Source organism: Dipodomys spectabilis, unplaced genomic scaffold, assembly GCF_019054845.1.
Source record: "Dipodomys spectabilis isolate Male_0828 unplaced genomic scaffold, ASM1905484v1 ptg000548l, whole genome shotgun sequence".
In the NCBI taxonomy this organism is placed as follows: domain Eukaryota; kingdom Metazoa; phylum Chordata; class Mammalia; order Rodentia; family Heteromyidae; genus Dipodomys; species Dipodomys spectabilis.
The window spans coordinates 175617-195524 of NW_024871225.1; the positions used below are offsets into that span (position 1 = coordinate 175617).

Below are 19908 nucleotides of genomic sequence, written 5' to 3' on the forward strand. Positions count from 1 at the left end.
ATGTGGGAATGTGGAGTGTGGTCCTCCGTGTAGACAGAGGGCTGGCACTAGGGAGCAAGCTGGGAGTGGAGGCGGGAAGCACGTGCGTGGTGGGCGAGGGGTGCAGCTGAGGGGGGGAAGGAGAAGAGGCCAAAGGCAAGAGCGGGGTGTTGAGCACAGTAGAGGCTGCTGTAGGAGAGGAAGAGGGCGGCAGCGTGGTGGGCCGGGGAACAGAGGAAGGGGGCACGGAGGAGGGGGTGGGGGTGTACCGAGAAGTGGACGGGAGGGAGGGAGGGGGGGAAGAAGCGGGCGGGGCGGTGGAGGAAGCAAGGAGCGTGGTCGAGATGGCAGGGGTGGGAAGAGAGGGCGATGTCCTGGGCCAAACCGTGGAGGAAGGAGGAAAGCTCGCGGGAGGAGGAGAGGGGGCCAGGCTCGGGAGTGGGTGCAGAGTAGTCAGGGAAGAGGGTGGAGGGCTGAGCGCAGGGCTGCCAGGAGAAGACAGCGGGCCCCGGGTGGGCATAGAAGTTCTGTCTGTGCTGAGTGAGCTGTGGGGCGCGGAGGGAGCCGCCGTGCTGGGAGTCAGAGGTGGAGTTGTGGGTGCCGGCCCTGTGCCCGACACGGGGCTGGCTGGAAGGAGGGTGCCAGTGGGCCCTGACGTAGAGGTGCTGGAGACCACCTGGGAAACAATGGGGGTGAGAGTCCTGTGGGAGCTTGGAGCCCCGGAGGAGAACGAGGAAGAGGAGGAGGATGTTGGCAGCAAAGAGGTCTGGGGTGTGGATGGGGTGTAGAGGGTGCTGGTGGTCTGCAGGGGAGTTGCTGTTGGGGGACCTGTGGAGTGTGCTGTGGTGTAGACAGACATGGTGGGTGGTGAGTGTGTGCTGGGTGAGCTGTGCGCTGTGCTGGCTGTGGCCGAGGTGGTCCTTGTCACTGGCATTGTACTTTCTGTGTTGGCGTGGTTGGTTGTGGTCGTGGTGTCTGTGGATGCAGTCGGATTGTGTGGTGTGGAGGGAGGGTGGGAGGTGAGGGAAGATGAGGTTCTGTCTGTGCTGGGTGAGCTGTAGGCTGTAGTGCTGGAGGTCTGTGTTGGGGCTGTGTTCTGGGTGGTGGAGGTTGGCAGTATGGTGCCCGTGGTCCCTGAGGTAGAAGTGGTAGGGAGTGGGTGAGGGCTGCTTGAGGATGTGGTGGTGTGGGAGGTTGGTATCTTAGTGGAGGAGGAGGAGGATGTTGGGAGCAGAGAGGTCTGGGGTGTGGATGGGGTGTAGAGGGTGCTGGTGGTCTGCAGGGGAGTTGCTGTTGGGGGACCTGTGGAGTGTACTGTGGTGTAGACAGACATGGTGGGTGGGGAGTGTGTGCTGGGTGAGCTGTGCGCTGTGCTGGCTGTGGCCGAGGTGGTCCTTGTCACTGGCGTTGTACTTTCTGTGTTGGCGTGGTTGGTTGTGGTCGTGGTGTCTGTGGATGCAGTCGGATTGTGTGGTGTGGAGGGAGGGTGGGAGGTGAGGGAAGATGAAGTTCTGTCTGTGCTGGGTGAGCTGTAGGCTGTGGTGCTGGAGGTCTGTGTTGGGGCTGTGTTCTGGGTGGTGGAGGTTGGCAGTATGGTGCCCGTGGTCCCTGAGGTAGAAGTGGTAGGGAGTGGGTGAGGGCTGCTTGAGGATGTGGTGGTGTGGGAGGTTGGTATCTTAGTGGAGGAGGAGGAGGATGTTGGGAGCAGAGAGGTCTGGGGTGTGGATGGGGTGTAGAGGGTGCTGGTGGTCTGCAGGGGAGTTGCTGTTGGGGGACCTGTGGAGTGTACTGTGGTGTAGACAGACATGGTGGGTGGGGAGTGTGTGCTGGGTGAGCTGTGCGCTGTGCTGGCTGTGGCCGAGGTGGTCCGTGTCACTGGCGTTGTACTTCCTGTGTTGGTTGTGGTCGTGGTGTCTGTGGATGCAGTCGGATTGTGTGGTGTGGAGGGAGGGTGGGAGGTGAGGGAAGATGAGGTTCTGTCTGTGCTGGGTGAGCTGTAGGCTGTGGTGCTGGAGGTCTGTGTTGGGGCTGTGTTCTGGGTGGTGGAGGTTGGCAGTATGGTGCCCGTGGTTCCTGGGGTAGAAGTGGTGGAGAGTGGGTGAGGGCTGCTTGGGCCTGTGGTGGTGTGGGAGGTTGGTATCTTAGTGGAGGAGGAGGAGGAATAGGATGTTGGGAGCAGAGAGATCTGGGGTATGGATGGGGTGTAGAGGGTGCTGGTGGTCTGCAGGGGAGTTGCTGTTCGGGGACCTGTGGAGTGTACTGTGGTGTAGACAGACATGGTGGGTGGGGAGTGTGTGCTGGGTGAGCTGTGCGCTGTGCTGGCTGTGGCCAAGGTGGTCCGCGTCACTGGCGTTGTACTTCCTGTGGTGGCATGGTTGGTTGTGGTAGTGGTGTCTGCAGATGCAGTCGGATTGTGTGGTGTGGAGGGAGGGTGGGAGGTGAGGGAAGATGAGGTTCTGTCTGTGCTGGGTGAGCTGTAGGCTGTGGTGCTGGCGGTCTGTGTTGGGGCTGTGTTCTGGGTGGTGGAGGTTGGCAGTATGGTGCCAGTGGTCCCTGGGGTAGAAGTGGTAGAGAGTGGGTGAGGGCTCCTTGAAGGTGTGGTGGTGTGGGAGTTTGGTGTTCTGGAGGAGGAGGAGGAGGATGTTGGGAGCAGAGAGGTCAGGGGTATGGATGGGGTGTAGAGGGTGCTGGTGGTCTGCAGGGGAGTTGCTGTTGGGGGACCTGTGGAGTGTGCTGTGGTGTAGACAGACATGGTGGGTGGGGAGTGTGTGCTGGGTGAGCTGTGCGCTGTGGTGGTCCGTGTCACTGGCGTTGTACTTCCTGTGTTGGCGTGGTTGGTTGTGGTCGTGGTGTCTGTAGATGCAGTCGGATTGTGTGGTGTGGAGGGAGGGTGGGAGGTGAGGGAAGATGAGGTTCTATCTGTGCTGGGTGAGCTGTAGACTGTGGTGCTGGAGGTCTGTGTTGGGGCTGTGTTCTGGGTGGTGGAGGTTGGCAGTATGGTGCCCGTGGTCCCTGGGATAGAAGTGGTAGAGAGTGGGTGAGGGCTGCTTGAGGATGTGGTGGTGTGGGAGTTTGGTGTTCTGGAGGAGGAGGAGGAGGATGTTGGGAGCAGAGAGGTCTGGGGTGTGGATGGGGTGTAGAGGGTGCTGGTGGTCTGCAGGGGAGTTGCTGTTGGGGGACCTGTGGAGTGTACTGTGGTGTAGACAGACATGGTGGGTGGTGAGTGTGTGCTGGGTAAGCTGTGCGCTTTGCTGGCTGTGGCCAAGGTGGTCCGTGTCACTGGCGTTGTACTTCCTGTGTTGGTTGTGGTCGTGGTGTCTGTGGATACAGTCGGATTGTGTGGTGTGGAGGGAGGGTGGGAGGTGAGGGAAGATGAGGTTCTGTCTGTGCTGGGTGAGCTGTAGGCTGTGGTGCTGGAGGTCTGTGTTGGGGCTGTGTTCTGGGTGGTGGAGGTTGGCAGTATGGTGCCCGTGGTTCCTGGGGTAGAAGTGGTGGAGAGTGGGTGAGGGCTGCTTGGGCCTGTGGTGGTGTGGGAGGTTGGTATCTTAGTGGAGGAGGAAGAGGAATAGGATGTTGGGAGCAGAGAGGTCTGGGGTGTGGATGGGGTGTAGAGGGTGCTGGTGGTCTGCAGGGGAGTTGCTGTTGGGGGACCTGTGGAGTGTGCTGTGGTGTAGACAGACATGGTGGGTGGTGAGTGTGTGCTGGGTGAGCTGTGCGCTGTGCTGGCTGTGGCCAAGGTGGTCCGCGTCACTGGCGTTGTACTTCCTGTGGTGGCATGGTTGGTTGTGGTAGTGGTGTCTGCAGATGCAGTCGGATTGTGTGGTGTGGAGGGAGGGTGGGAGGTGAGGGAAGATGAGGTTCTGTCTGTGCTGGGTGAGCTGTAGGCTGTGGTGCTGGCGGTCTGTGTTGGGGCTGTGTTCTGGGTGGTGGAGGTTGCCAGTACGGTGCCAGTGGTCCCTGGGGTAGAAGTGGTAGAGAGTGGGTGAGGGCTGCTTGAGGGTGTGGTGGTGTGGGAGTTTGGTGTTCTGGAGGAGGAGGAATAGGATGTTGGGAGCAGAGAGGTCAGGGGTATGGATGGGGTGTAGAGGGTGCTGGTGGTCTGCAGGGGAGTTGCTGTTGGGGGACCTGTGGAGTGTACTGTGGTAGAGACAGACATGGTGGGTGGTGAGTGTGTGCTGGGTGAGCTGTAGGCTGTGGTGCTGGAGGTCTCTGTTGGGGCTGTGTTCTGGGTGGTGGAGGTTGGCAGTACGGTGCCCGTGGTCCCCGGGATAGAAGTGGTAGAGAGTGGGTGAGGGCTGCTTGGGGCTGTGGTGGTGTGGGAGGTTGGTACCTTAGTGGAGGAAGAAGAGGATGTTGGGAGCAGAGAGGTCTGGGGTGTGGCAGGGGTGTAGGGGGTGCTGGTGGTCTGCAGGGGAGTTGCTGTTGGGGGACCTGTGGAGTGTACTGTGGTAGAGACAGATATGGTGGGTGGTGGGTGTGTGCTGGGTGAGCTATAGGCTGTGGTGCTGGAGGTCTGTGTTGGGGCTGTGTTCTGGGTGGTGGAGGTTGGCAGTATGGTGCCCGTGGTCCCTGAGGTAGAAGTGGTAGGGAGTGGGTGAGGGCTGCTTGAGGATGTGGTGGTGTGGGAGGTTGGTATCTTAGTGGAGGCGGAGGAGGATGTTGGGAGCAGAGAGGTCTGGGGTGTGGATGGGGTGTAGAGGGTGCTGGTGGTCTGCAGGGGAGTTGCTGTTGGGGGACCTGTGGAGTGTACTGTGGTAGAGACAGATATGGTGGGTGGGGAGTGTGTGCTGGGTGAGCTGTGCGCTGTGGTGGTCCGTGTCACTGGCGTTGTACTTTCTGTGTTGGCGTGGTTGGTTGTGGTCGTGGTGTCTGTAGATGCAGTCGGATTGTGTGGTGTGGAGGGAGGGTGGGAGGTGAGGGAAGATGAGGTTCTATCTGTGCTGGGTGAGCTGTAGACTGTGGTGCTGGAGGTCTGTGTTGGGGCTGTGTTCTGGGTGGTGGAGGTTGGCAGTATGGTGCCCGTGGTCCCTGGGATAGAAGTGGTAGAGAGTGGGTGAGGGCTGCTTGAGGATGTGGTGGTGTGGGAGTTTGGTGTTCTGGAGGAGGAGGAGGAGGATGTTGGGAGCAGAGAGGTCTGGGGTGTGGATGGGGTGTAGAGGGTGCTGGTGGTCTGCAGGGGAGTTGCTGTTGGGGGACCTGTGGAGTGTGCTGTGGTGTAGACAGACATGGTGGGTGGGGAGTGTGTGCTGGGTGAGCTGTGCGCTGTGCTGGCTGTGGCCAAGGTGGTCCGCGTCACTGGCGTTGTACTTCCTGTGGTGGCATGGTTGGTTGTGGTAGTGGTGTCTGCAGATGCAGTCGGATTGTGTGGTGTGGAGGGAGGGTGGGAGGTGAGGGAAGATGAGGTTCTGTCTGTGCTGGGTGAGCTGTAGGCTGTGGTGCTGGCGGTCTGTGTTGGGGCTGTGTTCTGGGTGGTGGAGGTTGCCAGTACGGTGCCAGTGGTCCCTGGGGTAGAAGTGGTAGAGAGTGGGTGAGGGCTGCTTGAGGGTGTGGTGGTGTGGGAGTTTGGTGTTCTGGAGGAGGAGGAATAGGATGTTGGGAGCAGAGAGGTCAGGGGTATGGATGGGGTGTAGAGGGTGCTGGTGGTCTGCAGGGGAGTTGCTGTTGGGGGACCTGTGGAGTGTACTGTGGTAGAGACAGACATGGTGGGTGGTGAGTGTGTGCTGGGTGAGCTGTAGGCTGTGGTGCTGGAGGTCTCTGTTGGGGCTGTGTTCTGGGTGGTGGAGGTTGGCAGTACGGTGCCCGTGGTCCCCGGGATAGAAGTGGTAGAGAGTGGGTGAGGGCTGCTTGGGGCTGTGGTGGTGTGGGAGGTTGGTACCTTAGTGGAGGAAGAAGAGGATGTTGGGAGCAGAGAGGTCTGGGGTGTGGCAGGGGTGTAGGGGGTGCTGGTGGTCTGCAGGGGAGTTGCTGTTGGGGGACCTGTGGAGTGTACTGTGGTAGAGACAGATATGGTGGGTGGTGGGTGTGTGCTGGGTGAGCTGTAGGCTGTGGTGCTGGAGGTCTGTGTTGGGGCTGTGTTCTGGGTGGTGGAGGTTGGCAGTATGGTGCCCGTGGTCCCTGAGGTAGAAGTGGTAGGGAGTGGGTGAGGGCTGCTTGAGGATGTGGTGGTGTGGGAGGTTGGTATCTTAGTGGAGGAGGAGGAGGATGTTGGGAGCAGAGAGGTCTGGGGTGTGGATGGGGTGTAGAGGGTGCTGGTGGTCTGCAGGGGAGTTGCTGTTGGGGGACCTGTGGAGTGTACTGTGGTGTAGACAGACATGGTGGGTGGGGAGTGTGTGCTGGGTGAGCTGTGCGCTGTGGTGGTCCGTGTCACTGGCGTTGTACTTTCTGTGTTGGCGTGGTTGGTTGTGGTCGTGGTGTCTGTAGATGCAGTCGGATTGTGTGGTGTGGAGGGAGGGTGGGAGGTGAGGGAAGATGAGGTTCTATCTGTGCTGGGTGAGCTGTAGACTGTGGTGCTGGAGGTCTGTGTTGGGGCTGTGTTCTGGGTGGTGGAGGTTGGCAGTATGGTGCCCGTGGTCCCTGGGATAGAAGTGGTAGAGAGTGGGTGAGGGCTGCTTGAGGATGTGGTGGTGTGGGAGTTTGGTGTTCTGGAGGAGGAGGAGGAGGATGTTGGGAGCAGAGAGGTCTGGGGTGTGGATGGGGTGTAGAGGGTGCTGGTGGTCTGCAGGGGAGTTGCTGTTGGGGGACCTGTGGAGTGTACTGTGGTGTAGACAGACATGGTGGGTGGTGAGTGTGTGCTGGGTAAGCTGTGCGCTGTGCTGGCTGTGGCCAAGGTGGTCCGTGTCACTGGCGTTGTACTTCCTGTGTTGGTTGTGGTCGTGGTGTCTGTGGATACAGTCGGATTGTGTGGTGTGGAGGGAGGGTGGGAGGTGAGGGAAGATGAGGTTCTGTCTGTGCTGGGTGAGCTGTAGGCTGTGGTGCTGGAGGTCTGTGTTGGGGCTGTGTTCTGGGTGGTGGAGGTTGGCAGTATGGTGCCCGTGGTTCCTGGGGTAGAAGTGGTGGAGAGTGGGTGAGGGCTGCTTGGGCCTGTGGTGGTGTGGGAGGTTGGTATCTTAGTGGAGGAGGAAGAGGAATAGGATGTTGGGAGCGGAGACGTCTGGGGTGTGGCAGGGGTGTAGAGGGTGCTGGTGGTCTGCAGGGGAGTTGCTGTTGGGGGACCTGTGGAGTGTGCTGTGGTGTAGACAGACATGGTGGGTGGTGAGTGTGTGCTGGGTGAGCTGTGCGCTGTGCTGGCTGTGGCCAAGGTGGTCCGTGTCACTGGCGTTGTACTTCCTGTGGTGGCATGGTTGGTTGTGGTTGTGGTGTCTGCAGATGCAGTCGGATTGTGTGGTGTGGAGGGAGGATGGGAGGTGAGGGAAGATGAGGTTCTATCTGTGCTGGGTGAGCTGTAGACTGTGGTGCTGTAGGTCTGTGTTGGGGCTGTTTTCTGGGTGGTGGAGGTTGGCAGTATGGTGCCTGTGGTCCCTGAGGTAGAAGTGGTAGAGAGTGGGTGAGGGCTGCTTGGGGCTGTGGTGGTGTGGGAGTTTGGTGTTCTGGAGGAGGAGGAGGAGGATGTTGGGACCAGAGAGGTCAGGGGTATGGATGGGGTGTAGAGGGTGCTGGTGGTCTGCAGGGGAGTTGCTGTTGGGGGACCTGTGGAGTGTACTGTGGTGTAGACAGACATGGTGGGTAGTGAGTGTGTGCTGGGTGAGCTGTAGGCTGTGGTGCTGGAGGTCTGTGTTGGTTCTGTGTTCTGGGTGGTGGAGGTTGGCAGTATGGTGCCCGTGGTCCCTGAGGTAGAAGTGGTAGGGAGTGGGTGAGGGCTGCTTGAGGATGTGGTGGTTTGGGAGTTTGGTGTTCTGGAGGAGGAGGAGGAGGATGTTGGGACCAGAGAGGTCTGGGGTATGGATGGGGTATAGAGGGTGCTGGTGGTCTGCAGGGGAGTTGCTGTTGGGGGACCTGTGGAGTGTACTGTGGTGTAGACAGACATGGTGGGTGGTGAGTGTGTGCTGGGTGAGCTGTGCGCTGTGCTGGCTGTGGCCAAGGTGGTCCGTGTCATTGGCGTTGTACTTCCTGTGTTGGTTGTGGTCGTGGTGTCTGTGGATGCAGTCGGATTGTGTGGTGTGGAGGGAGGGTGGTAGGTGAGGGAAGATGAGGTTCTGTCTGTGCTGGGTGAGCTGTGGGCTGTGGTGCTGGCGGTCTGTGTTGGGGCTGTGTTCTGGGTGGTGGAGGTTGGCAGTATGGTGCCCGTGGTCCCTGAGGTAGAAGTGGTAGAGAGTGGGTGAGGGCTGCTTGGGCCTGTGGTGGTGTGGGAGGTTGGTATCTTAGTGGAGGAGGAGGAGGAGGATGTTGGCAGCAGAGAGGTCTGGGGTGTGGATGGGGTGTAGAGGGTGCTGGTGGTCTGCAGGGGAGTTGCTGTTGGGGGACCTGTGGAGTGTGCTGTGCTGTAGACAGACATGGTGGGTGGGGAGTGTGTGCTGGGTGAGCTGTGCGCTGTGGTGGTCCGTGTCACTGGCGTTGTACTTCCTGTGTTGGCGTGGTTGGTTGTGGTCGTGGTGTCTGTGGATGCAGTCGGATTGTGTGGTGTGGAGGGAGGGTGGGAGGTGAGGGAAGATGAGGTTCTGTCTGTGCTGGGTGAGCTGTAGGCTGTGGTGCTGGCGGTCTGTGTTGGGGCTGTGTTCTGGGTGGTGGAGGTTGGCAGTACGGTGCCCGTGGTCCCCGGGATAGAAGTGGTAGAGAGTGGGTGAGGGCTGCTTGGGCCTGTGGTGGTGTGGGAGGTTGGTATCTTAGTGGAGGAGGAGGAGGATGTTGGCAGCAGAGAGGTCTGGGGTGTGGCAGGGGTGTAGAGGGTGCTGGTGGTCTGCAGGGGAGTTGCTGTTGGGGGACCTGTGGAGTGTGCTGTGGTGGAGACAGACATGGTGGGTGGGGAGTGTGTGCTGGGTGAGGCAGAGCTGGTGTTGGCTGGTGGCCTCTCTGTTGCTCTGGTCGTGGGGCTCTCCGTGGATGTGGCGGGATGCAGTGTGGAAGGCTCAGAGAGGAGGTGGGCCGAGGTGGTCTTGGGGGTGCGTGAGCTGTGGGACCCGGTGGTGGCGGTGGTGCCGGAGGCCTGGGTCTGTGCTGTGAGCGTGGGTCCTGTGGTCTTCACTGTGGTAATGGGCAGGACCGCTGTGGTTTGGGTGGTAGAGGCTGAAGGGCCCAGGTGTGGACTGGTTGTGATGGTGGCTGCATGTGAACTGGGAGTGGAGGCGGAGGACGAGCTGGGGAGCAGAGAGGGCAAGGGGTTTTGGGGGCCGGACGGTGTTTGGGAGGTGGTGGTAGCGTGTGGCGACGTTCCTTGGGGGGCCTCGGTGGTGGGGGCCTCGGTGGAGGCAGCCAGGACTGATGAGGGCTGAGAGTTGTGGGAGGTAAGGGTGGACCAGGCGTGGGTGGTGGTGTCCTGGGCGTGGGGTGTTGTGGGCTCCGTGCGGTGCTGCTGGGTGGTGAGGATGATCTGATCGGACGGCGGTGGTCTGGTGTGCCCTGTCCCTGTGCTTGGTCCTTGCTCCTGAGCCGTGGTGGCTGTGGATCGTGGTAGCTGTTAGCGTTCGCCGCGTGATTTCAGACCTCCCGCACGTGTGGTTCTGTGCTCCTCCGCCTGAGGGCTGGTGGCTGTTTCCCTGGGGTTACGGGCCACCTGCCTTCATAGTCTCTGGTTCCATGTTTTCATTGGCTGTCTTGTAACCAGGGTAACCTGGGAGCCTATCTTGCCTCACCTGACTCTGTCTGCATCCTGTCACTTTGTTTTCCTGGCCATGGCCCAGTGGGTGCCCCCGCCCATGACCTATGTGCTTGTGGGCTTGGCATCCGACTTCCCCATGGGCCCCCAGGGTCTTGTTCCTGCTCTCCTGCTTGTTGGGCTGGGAGCCGGGCCAGGGGTCTGGGCCACGGGCACCTGTGGGCTGTGACTCACTGTGGCTAGGAGACACGGCAGGCCCCGCTGATGTTGGTGGTCTCTCCGTGGTGCGTGCTGTGTACTGAGCTGTGGACGTGGTGGCTGGGCCAGGGGAGGATGCCGTGGGCTCGGAGGTGGCCTGGGTCACCGTGAGCCCCGTGACTGTGGAGCTTGCCGTGGCAGTCGGGGTCACAGGCGACGTTGACCGAGCAGATACCGCCATGGTGGTGTGTGATGAGTCTGTGGAGGATGAGAGGGCATCTCCGTCCCCCGTGGCTTCCCCAGGCCCATGACCCCAAGATCTCCTGCCAGTTTCTGTTCCTCCTCCTCGGAGCAGCAGCCTTTGCCTTTCCTGCCTGGCTCTTAGGTCCTGAAGAGTCATCTGGCTGAGCTGGCCTTGTGGCAGGGGTGGGGAGTGCAGGCTGGTGTGGGTCATCAGCCTTCCCATGGCTACCCGTGCCCCCCACGCAGTCCCGGGCAGCAGAGGGCTTTGCTGCTGTGTGTGGGGGCAGATTGGGCTGCTGTGCGTGCCTGGCATGTCCTACTAGTTCCGGTTCAGACAGCCTGCAACAGCCACGGCGAGCGGCCAGTTTGAGTTGTAAGCAGTTTTCAGAAGATGCATAGCTCTAGCCTGAGAATCTGCTCATTGGGACTACCTTAGTGGAAGGCAGAGGCTCCTGGGCACCGGGGAGCTGCTCTTACCTCCAGAGGACACGGTGGATTTCCTGGGTGTGGTCACAGTTGTCCCTCCCTCCGGGGAGGAAGGGGAAGAGGGTGGAGCCGAGGGTGTGGTGGCCGGGCTTGCGGTCTGCACGGGGCCTGTGGGCAGAGCTGGGGGGCCCGAGCTGACCCCGGGGGTGGTGGGCAGGACCTCCGTGGGCCGTGGGCCTGTGGAGAGCAGTTGTGGCCTCAGGGTGAGCAGAGCCCAACCCGGTGCTGTGGGAAGAGGCCCTTTCTCCCTGCAGCCCCTGGCTGTGGTCCTTCCAGGGCCTCCTCAGGGGCCTTCTGGAGGACTCACCTGCGGAGGCCCAGCTTTGTGCCCAGTGTCAGGTCCAGCCAAGGCAGAGTGGTCAGGGTCGGTGACCAGCCAGGAGCTATGCGCCACAGGCCCTTCCCCTCTCACCCCAGACTAGCGTGTGTTTCCTGTCCATTCCTGGAACCAAGGCTGAGGTGTGTGTGTGTGTGTGTGTGTGTGTGTGTGTGTACACGTATGTGTCCGTGTCCAGAGCCAGGAAGAAAGCCAGGGACCCCATGGCATCCAATGGCCGCAATCACCTGTGGTGGTTGGTGGTGTGGTGGGCAGCAGCGCTGCAAGAGAAAGGGGCCGTCAGGGACTGCTGCCTTCCCCCCCTTCCCTGCCCTCCCCTCCACCTTCCCACCCCTCTCCCCAGCCCTCCACCCCGTCCACGAGCCATCCTAAAGCTGAGCCAGCTTTTCCCCACTGGCAGGGCCGTGGCTCAGGACCCACAGTGGAGGGCTGAACAGCAGACACCACTCCCCGCGCACACACGGGCCAGACTCCAGTCCCCGCACACAGGCACCCTGCACGTGTGGCCCAAGGACAGGGGGTCTCCCCAAGGCCTCAGGCAGAGCCTGGACTTACTGCATGGCACACAGATCCCCTCCTGGTGGTTGAAGTACTCGTCCTGGGAGCAGTTATAGCAGCCTGGGGCAGAGCAGAGCAAGGCTCAGCACCCCTGTCCTGGCCACCCCTTCTGCCAGCCCCTCATTCCCCTCTTCCCTCCGGTCTCTGAAACTCCGTGTTGGGCCCGGGGCCGCCTCCTGCGTGGCCGGCAGTGCTTGTTGTGGCCCTTGGCGGCTGTGGACCCAGCCCTCCCAGCTCTCCCCAGACCGGGCCTGGCTCAGCCACACGTGAACCTGACCCTCCCTGTCCCGAATCAGGTCCTGCCCGGTCCAGCCAGCCGTGGTGGCCGGGCACCCATCTTTCTATTGGAGCATGTGCGTCATCCCACAGATTTTTGCCTCCTTATTTTGGTTTTCCAGAATCTCTCCTGGCCAGGAGAGAAGCTCCTGCAGGACAGGGCTGTTTTGTGGGGCCACGTCCCAGCCCAGAGCCGCGGCTGGCTCTGAGGACGCGTTCACTGGTGTGTGCAGGTGAGTGCCTTTGTGAATGAGCGTGTGGACTAGTGGATGGATGTGCTGGTGAAAAGGTGTGTGTGAGTGTATCCTGGTGTGGAGGTGAGTGAATGTGAAGTGCAAATGAGCTGTGCGAGTGGATGAATGCATTGGTGATTGGAAGTGTAGGCGAGTCAGTGGATATTTGGGTGGGTGAGTGATGGTGTGTGTGGGTGACCAGACGTCAATCCCTGGGCCCGGTACCTTCGATGTTGGTGTCCGGGAAGCTCTCCAGACGGCCGGGGCACAGGCAGGGCTGGTAGTGCCACGTGCAGTTGGCCGTCGGTGTGTACTGGTACTCATTGCCGACGTGCTTGTGCGTGTTGTAGAAGTCGCAGTAGATGGCTGTGAGGGAAGGTGTGTGGTCAGGGCAGCCAGTCCTGAGCCCAGGCGCGGCGGCCCCGCGGTCCGGTGGCCCGGGTTCCGTTGGAGGAGGCTCTGAGGGACATGGGCAGAGGCTGGCAGCCCTACGCAGCCCTGCAGGTTGTGGCCAGGCCTGGCGGCCTGGGTTCCGTTGGAGGAGGCTCTGAGGGAGGTGGGCAGAGGCTGGCAGCCCTACGCAGCCCTGCAGGTTGTGGCCAGGCCCGGCGGCCCAGGTTCCGTTGGAGGAGGCTCTGAGGGACATGGGCAGAGGCTGGCAGCCCTACGCAGCCCTGCAGGTTGTGGCCAGGCCTGGCGGCCTGGGTTCCGTTGGAGGAGGCTCTGAGGGAGGTGGGCAGAGGCTGGCAGCCCTACGCAGCCCTGCAGGTTGTGGCCAGGCCCGGCGGCCCAGGTTCCGTTGGAGGAGGCTCTGAGGGACATGGGCAGAGGCTGGCAGCCCTACGCAGCCCTGCAGGTTGTGGCCAGGCCCGGCGGCCTGGGTTCCGTTGGAGGAGGCTCTGAGGGAGGTGGGCAGAGGCTGGCAGCCCTACGCAGCCCTGCAGGTGGCCTGGCGCCTGCCTAGGGAGGGGTTCCCGGTTCCCACGGCAGGTCTCTGGGCCGGGCAGGCGTGGGGGAGGGGCGGGCACTCACGGCAGAAGCTCGGGGTCCTCCAGTCCACGCACATGCCCTTGTCCAGGCAGGCCTTGGCGTAGGCGGCCACCGCGTCGCACAGACACTCGCAGTCGCCCCCCGTGTCACACCCGCACGTGTCCCGCACACAGGCCTCGTAGTAGGGCAGGTGGTACACCTGCGGGGGGTGGCCTGTCGGTGTCTGGCGGTGCAGCCGGGCCGGGCTTGGCTGCGCGTGGGGCCTGGCCCAGCAGCCGTTCAGCCCTCAGCCAACGCCACATGGTGATGTTGGTGCTCAGCCAGCTCCACCCTGGGGGACCCGGTCAGTGCTCCTGTTCCCAGAGGCCTCCCCCTGGAGCCAGGATGGGCCCAGCAGAGCCCCGCCCCGTGGCCTCTGCTGCACCCCCGCCGTGTCCATTCCCCTCCCCTGACCCTGTCCCACGCCACGGTGCTCGCTCACATGGCCTCTGAATGCACCAGGCTAGTCCCAGCTTCCGGCCTTTGTGCTTCATGGGGCACGCTTCTCCTAGTTTTACTGAGACCAAGCGTCAAGGGCTCTCCTAGGAGCCCCTGAGTCCAGGAGGCTCACCTCTGGGTCAGGATGGGTCTCCTACCTTAGAGTGGCTCCTTGCTGACCGTACACGCCGAAGCAGGGGCTCTGCCTGGCAGTTCTGCAGACCCCGGCCCCCACTACTCCGCGCTGTCTGGGAGCTGCTACAGCTTCCGGGGGGTGGAACCCTGGTACTGCTGCCCACACCACTGCTTGTGGGGACCCCTCGCCTAGCCGTGGGGCCTGCCATCCACCCCTGTTCCCTGCCCGCTCCCAGGCTCCACAGGAGAGGACTCCACCCTGTTCCCATGGGAGGATAGGGCCTGACACTGCCAGGCTTGGGTGTGTGGATGGGGGGGGCTGGCACCCCCGGGCTTGGGCCTGGGCTCAGGGGGGGTCAGGCACCCCGGGGCTTGGGCCTGGGCTCAGGGGGGATGAGGCACCTCCGGGCTTGAGCCTGGGCACAGGGGGGATCAGGCACCTCTGGGTTTGGGCCTGGGCTCAGGGGGGATCAGGCACCCCGGGGCTTGGGCCTGGGCTCAGGGGGGGTCAGGCACCCCCGGGCTTGGGCCTGGGCTCAGGGGGGGTCAGGCACCCCGGGGCTTGGGCCTGGGCTCAGGGGGGATGAGGCACCTCCGGGCTTGGGCCTGGGCTCAGGGGGGATGAGGCACCTCTGGGTTTGGGCCTGGGCTCAGGGGGGATCAGGCACCCCAGGGCTTGGGCCTGGGCTCAGGGGGGGTCAGGCACCCCGGGCTTGGGCCTGGGCTCAGGGGGGATGAGGCACCCCGGGGCTTGGGCCTGGGCTCAGGGGGGATCAGGCACCCCAGGGCTTGGGCCTGGGCTCAGGGGGGATGAGGCATCTCCGGGCTTGGGCCTGGGCTCCGGGGGGGTCAGGCACCCCGGGGCTTGGGCCTGGGCTCAGGGGGGTCAGGCACCCCGGGGCTTGGGCCTGGGCTCAGGGGGGATGAGGCACCCCGGGGCTTGGGCCTGGGCTCAGGGGGGGTCAGGCACCCTGGGGCTTGGGCCTGGGCTCAGGGGGGTCAGGCACCCCGGGGCTTGGGCCTGGGCTCAGGGGGGATGAGGCACCCCGGGGCTTGGGCCTGGGCTCAGGGGGGATCAGGCACCCCCGGGCTTGGGCCTGGGCTCAGGGGGGATGAGGCATCTCCGGGCTTGGGCCTGGGCTCAGGGGGGGTCAGGCACCCCGGGCTTGGGCCTGGGCTCAGGGGGGATGAGACACCTCCGGGCTTAGGCCTGGGCTCCGGGGGGGTCAGGCACCCCGGGCTTGGGCCTGGGCTCCGGGGCCCACCTTGCTGTGGCAGGCAGCAAAGCTCTGGCTGTTGATGATGCTGCACTTGCGTTCTGCCCAGGAGCGGCGGAAGGTGTTGATGCTGCAAGGGTCCACCACGAAGCTGGCGTCCCCGCACAGCGGGTTCTCCTTCCACGAGTTCACAAACTCCAGCTCGCTGGGCGCCACGTACTGGGTGCGCGTCTCAAAGTCGTCCTTCATGTTTCCGTTGTAGTTGCCACACAAGCCGCAGAGCGGGTCCTGTGGGGGGACGTCAGGTGGGGGGTGCACCTTTGCGCATTGTGTCCTTCCCCAGAGATGAATGGGATGGCTGGGGCACACCTCGGAGGTGGCGGGTGGGGGGAGGGAGCGGCGCGGGTGCCTGGGAGGTGGTGGGTGGGGGGAGGGAGCGGCGCGGGTGCCTGGGAGGTGGCGGGGGTGGGGTGGGGGGAGGGAGCGGCGCGGGTGCCTGGGAGGTGGCGGGGGTGGGGTGGGGGGAGGGAGCGGTGCAGGTGCCTGGGAGGTGGCGGGGGTGGGGTGAGGGGAAGCAGCGCAGGTGCCTGGGAGGTGGCGGGGGTGGGGTGGAGTGGGGGGAGGGAGCGGCGCGGGTGCCTGGGAGGTGGCGGGGGTGGGGTGGGGTGGGGGGAGGGAGCGGCGCGGGTGGTGGTGGGGGTGCCTGGGAGGTGGCGGGGGTGGGGTGGGGTGGGGTGGGGGGAAGCGGCGGGTACCTGGGAGATGCGATGCATCTTGATGGAGACGCTCATGTGCTTGTTCCAGATGAGGGTCAGGTTGAACCTCCCAGGCACCCCCAGGTCCAGAATGAGGTTCAGGTTGCTGGGCTTCACCTGGAAGTGCACGGCGGGCTCCCGTCCGCTGACCGAGAAATTCCTGTCTGCCATGGTGATGGACAGGCCCTGTGGGAGCAGGGCCCCAGTCAGCCTCCCGCAGGGCCGGGCGCTGCCCTACGGCCGGCCCCTGCCCCGTGCCCAGTGCCTAAGGAAGCCCTGCCCGGCAAGGCAGGGATGCGGGGCCGCCGGGGCAGCGCTGACTGGGGTTCTGAGGGTGTGGACAGGGCATGGCCTCCTGCGGAGGAGCTGGGTGGTGTCTGGCACCCCGCCTCCTGCCCCTTCATACAGAGGAAGGGGGGGCTTGCGGAAAGGGCCACGGTGAAGGGGGGCTGGCCCAGACTCCGCCCTGCTGCCCGAGGCCCGCTGCTCACGCCCACGGAGATCTTGATGGCCCGAGAGCAGGTGACGCCTGAGTTCCCACAGATGACGTTCTCTGTCAGGATCTTGAGGGTGGGCTGCGAGCTGTTGGCACCACAGCCATCCTGCGGGGCATTGAGCAGCCTTGAGACCCACTGTAACCCCCGGCCTCTCTCCTGGCACTGGAGGTGCCATGACCTCCGCCCTCTCTCCTGGACTGGCTGGTGCCATGACCCCCGGCCTCTCTCCTGACACTGTGGTGCCATGACCTCCGGCCTCTCTCCTGACACTGTGGTGCCATGACCCTTGGCCTCTCTCCTGACACTGTGGTGCCATGACCTCGGCCTCTCTCCTGGACTGGCTGGTGCCATGACCCCCGGCCTCTCTCCTGACACTGTGGTGCCATGACCCCCGGCCTCTCTCCTGACACTGTGGTGCCATGACCCCCGCCCTCTCTCCTGACACTGTGGTGCCATGACCTCGGCCTCTCTCCTGGACTGGCTGGTACCATGACCCCCGGCCTCTCTCCTGGCACTGACTGTGGTGCCATGACCCCCGGCCTCTCTCCTGGCACTGACTGTGGTGCCATGACCCCCGGCCTCTCTCCTGGCACTGACTGGTGCCATGACTCCCGGCCTCTCTCCTGGCACTGACTGGTGCCATGACCCCCGGCCTCTCTCCTGGCACTGGTTGTGGTATCATGATCCTGGCCTCTCTCCTGGACTGGCACTTACTGTGGTCAGGATGTACTCGCAGTTGCCATCAAACACGAATCGCTGTCCATCAAAAGTGATCATGTGACCCTCGCCGTAGAGGACGCAGGTGGCCGAGCAGTGGGCATTTTGCTGACAGGTCCACTTCCCCTGTGAGCAGGTGCTGGGAGAGGGTACGGGCGTGTGTGTGTGTGTGTGTGTGTGTGTGTGTGTGTGTGTGAGAGAGAGAGAGAGAGAGAGAGAGATACGTGAGGTTTGTCCTAAGTTCCTGGGGGCCTATTCTCCACCTCCAGACACCCCACCCACCTCCAAGTGCCCCGCCCAGGCAGCCCCAGGCCCCAGGCCTCGGGGGAGCGAGTCCTTACCAGGTCTTGCAGTCCGTGTGGAGCTCGGCTCCCCCGGGATAGGAGGTCCCTGCGTATTCACACGGGCACTCTTCCGGGGGTACACACTGCCCCTGGGGGTTCTCATAGAGACCCTTGGCACAGACGCAGCCGGGTTCGCACTTGGTTGGCACCTGTGGGGAGAGGTAGGCTCAGGGGCTCCTGGGGGGTGGCTCGGCCTGTGGCTGCCCAACCCTGGGCTCAGAGACCCACAGTACTGAGGCCCGGTCCCTCTGTCTAGCCTGCTCTCAGCCTCGGGGCAGCAAAGCCACCCCCCTCAGGGAAGGGCGCATGCCTGGCTGGACCTCCGCATGGACGGCGGTACTGCTCAGGCCAGAGGCCAGCCATGTCCCTCAGAGCCCCACGGACAGCAGCCCAGTCCCGGAGCCACTGTGGACCTTTTGACCTCCCACCTGGTGCCAGCCGCTGGGACAGACAGGCTGGCGGAGGGAAGGGAGCAGTGCCAGCCCCGTGTGTTTTTGGAGGCCATGTGGTGCCCAGAAAGCCAGTCCCTCTTGCCCCTTACACATGTGCTGCCCGTGGCCAGCATCTGGCACGTGGGGGCACAGGCTGCCCCAAACTTGTCCTCTGAGGACTGGCTGCAGGACTGGAAGGTCTTGGGGGCCATGCAGGATGCTGTGGGGAGGGAGAGGGAGAATGGAGAGCTGGAGAAGTCTGAGGTATGGGGCCCGCCGGCCAGCCCGCGCGGGCCGTGGACAGGCCACGTGGGTACATACCCAAGAACATCTCCTGCTGCCGTGGACAGCTCAGCCGTCCGTTGGTGCAGTAGCTGTGAGGGAGAAGCCTGTGAGCCACCTGCGGGCGGCACCCCTGCCCTGCCCGGCGTGCCCGGTGCCCAGCCTCACCAGGTGGCCCCATTGATGATGGTAGACTGGTCAGCCAGGACAAACTTGGAGCCGTCCAGCAGGCAGGGGCACTGGGCCTTGCGGACACACTCAGCCTTGTGGTTCAGGTAGGTGCCTTCGGGGCAGTTACAGCCGTCCACCGACACGGAGCTGGCGTGGCACTCTGCCGTGCGGTCGGACAGAGACAGGCAGGTACGGTCACATGCCGTGCTGTTGTAGCTGAAGGTGCGGTTCCCGGAGCAAGAGACAGCTGTGGGAAAGGAGGGTGGGCCTCGGACAAGCAGTCGGAGGGCGGGAGCGTGGCGCCGCGCTGCCTCCTGGCTGGCCCTGTCGCCCGAGCCCCGCGTCCCTCCGCCCTCCCCGCCGTGCCTGGCACTCACTGCAGTTGTCCACGCTGTGTCTCCAGCCCCAGAGCAGGGCCCCTCGGGAGGAGCAGGCCTGGGCGTAGGCCCCCAGGGCGGCGCAGATGTGCGGAAAGGTTTCCTCGTAGTTGCAAGCCTGGTACACGCACCTCTGCAGGAGAAGCCGGCCGTGGACACCTGCCGTCCTTGGGCCATGGGAGCCGGGGGCTCCCGCCCGCCCTGGTGGCGTCCCAGCGGCCGGGGACCCAGGTGTGGAGCGCCCCCCGCCCCACCCCGGCCGATGCCTGCGAGCCCCACCTTATAGAAGGGCTGGGGGTTCACCGCCGTGTGGCACTTCTCGAACACGCTCCCCTTCCTCAGCAGCACAGAGCAGTGGGTCTCCGCACACACCTCTGTGGGCGACAGGGCCAGCTCTGGGTCTCCTGTCCGCTCTGCACTCGGGGCCTGCGCGGCGAGGGGCAGCGTGGCACTCACTGTTGAGCTGGCTCATGGAACAGGGGTCCGTCTCGCGCTCCAGGGCGGTCGGACAGTTCCCTGCTCGCCAGGAGTCCACAAAGAGAGAGGCAGTGCCTTCGTCCAGGCCCGCGCTGGTGGTGAAGTCGTCTGTCGTGTCCCCATTGAAGTTGCCGCAGAGACCTGAGCCAGCCGGGCCGTAGGATTGAGCCCCCCGTCCTCCCGTATCCCCCTCGGTCTCAGACTCCCTCTGCCTCGCTGGGCCCCGGTCAGAGGCTGTTCCTGGCCTGGAGGAGCAGCTCTTCCGGGGTCCGGTAGGTGAAGGGCCTTTCCCCACCTGCTCATGGTGGATGGAGGTGGCCCGGCCGGCCCTGGGAGAGGCCGGTGGGTAGGGGCTCACCTCTGGTTTGGCCTCTGAATTGGGGACTGACGGTGATGTACAACTGGAAGACCGGCTGCATCTGGATCACCAGCTCTAGCCCAAAGCTGGTGGCCATCTGGAGGTGGGTGGATGTCTGTCTGAAGATGGTGATGTTGTCTGCAAGGACAGAGTACTGAGGGGCTGTCTGTCCACGTGCCACTCCGTCCCCCCCAGCACCTCCCCTCGCTCTGCCCCTCCCCTAAGGTGCGTCTCTGTCCGATGGATCCCAGGTGCTGCCCGCCTGCTGCTCGCCTGTGGAGGACCTACGAGTCTTGTATGGCAACCACTTGGTGTCTCCATGGTTTGTGATGGTTTCATCCTCAGAGATCATGATTTTGTCCTGGAGGAAAGGTGTCCTGAGTCAGGAGGGGCGGGCTGAGAGGCAGGGGGGGCTGGGGCCCTGGGGTGGAGGGCAGGCAGCCTTACCTTCCTGGACAGGTAGATGACGGCCACCAGGGAGGTCTCTGAGTGCGAATAGCCCGACTTGTCGTACACAGCCATGAGAGTTCCCTCATCAGGAAGCCAGGGGCTCTGGAGAGACGGGGTGGGTGGCTTGGGGTGGGCGGCTTGGGCTGGGAGGGGCCCCCCCTCTCCCCACCCC

At 63.5% G+C, this 19908-nt stretch overlaps 1 protein-coding gene across 1 annotated transcript in view; it reads right to left on the reverse strand.

Annotated features, from left to right (window-relative positions):
- Positions 1-19908, reverse strand: part of Muc6 (mucin 6, oligomeric mucus/gel-forming) — a 30418-nt gene that overhangs the window by 4153 nt on the left and 6357 nt on the right. Inside the window, exons 12-32 of the mRNA XM_042670397.1 lie at positions 19734-19838; positions 19575-19647; positions 19287-19424; positions 18908-19069; positions 18731-18825; positions 18452-18584; positions 18072-18321; positions 17943-17995; positions 17732-17841; positions 17188-17339; positions 16844-16985; positions 16124-16234; positions 15633-15818; positions 14926-15165; positions 13091-13247; positions 12284-12424; positions 11547-11609; positions 11219-11251; positions 10646-10831; positions 9962-10183; positions 49-9570 (exon numbers count right to left, since the gene is read on the reverse strand). Coding sequence (XP_042526331.1) covers positions 49-9570; positions 9962-10183; positions 10646-10831; positions 11219-11251; positions 11547-11609; positions 12284-12424; positions 13091-13247; positions 14926-15165; positions 15633-15818; positions 16124-16234; positions 16844-16985; positions 17188-17339; positions 17732-17841; positions 17943-17995; positions 18072-18321; positions 18452-18584; positions 18731-18825; positions 18908-19069; positions 19287-19424; positions 19575-19647; positions 19734-19838 — 12274 coding nt within the window. The remainder of the gene's footprint in view (positions 1-48; positions 9571-9961; positions 10184-10645; positions 10832-11218; positions 11252-11546; positions 11610-12283; positions 12425-13090; positions 13248-14925; positions 15166-15632; positions 15819-16123; positions 16235-16843; positions 16986-17187; positions 17340-17731; positions 17842-17942; positions 17996-18071; positions 18322-18451; positions 18585-18730; positions 18826-18907; positions 19070-19286; positions 19425-19574; positions 19648-19733; positions 19839-19908) is intronic.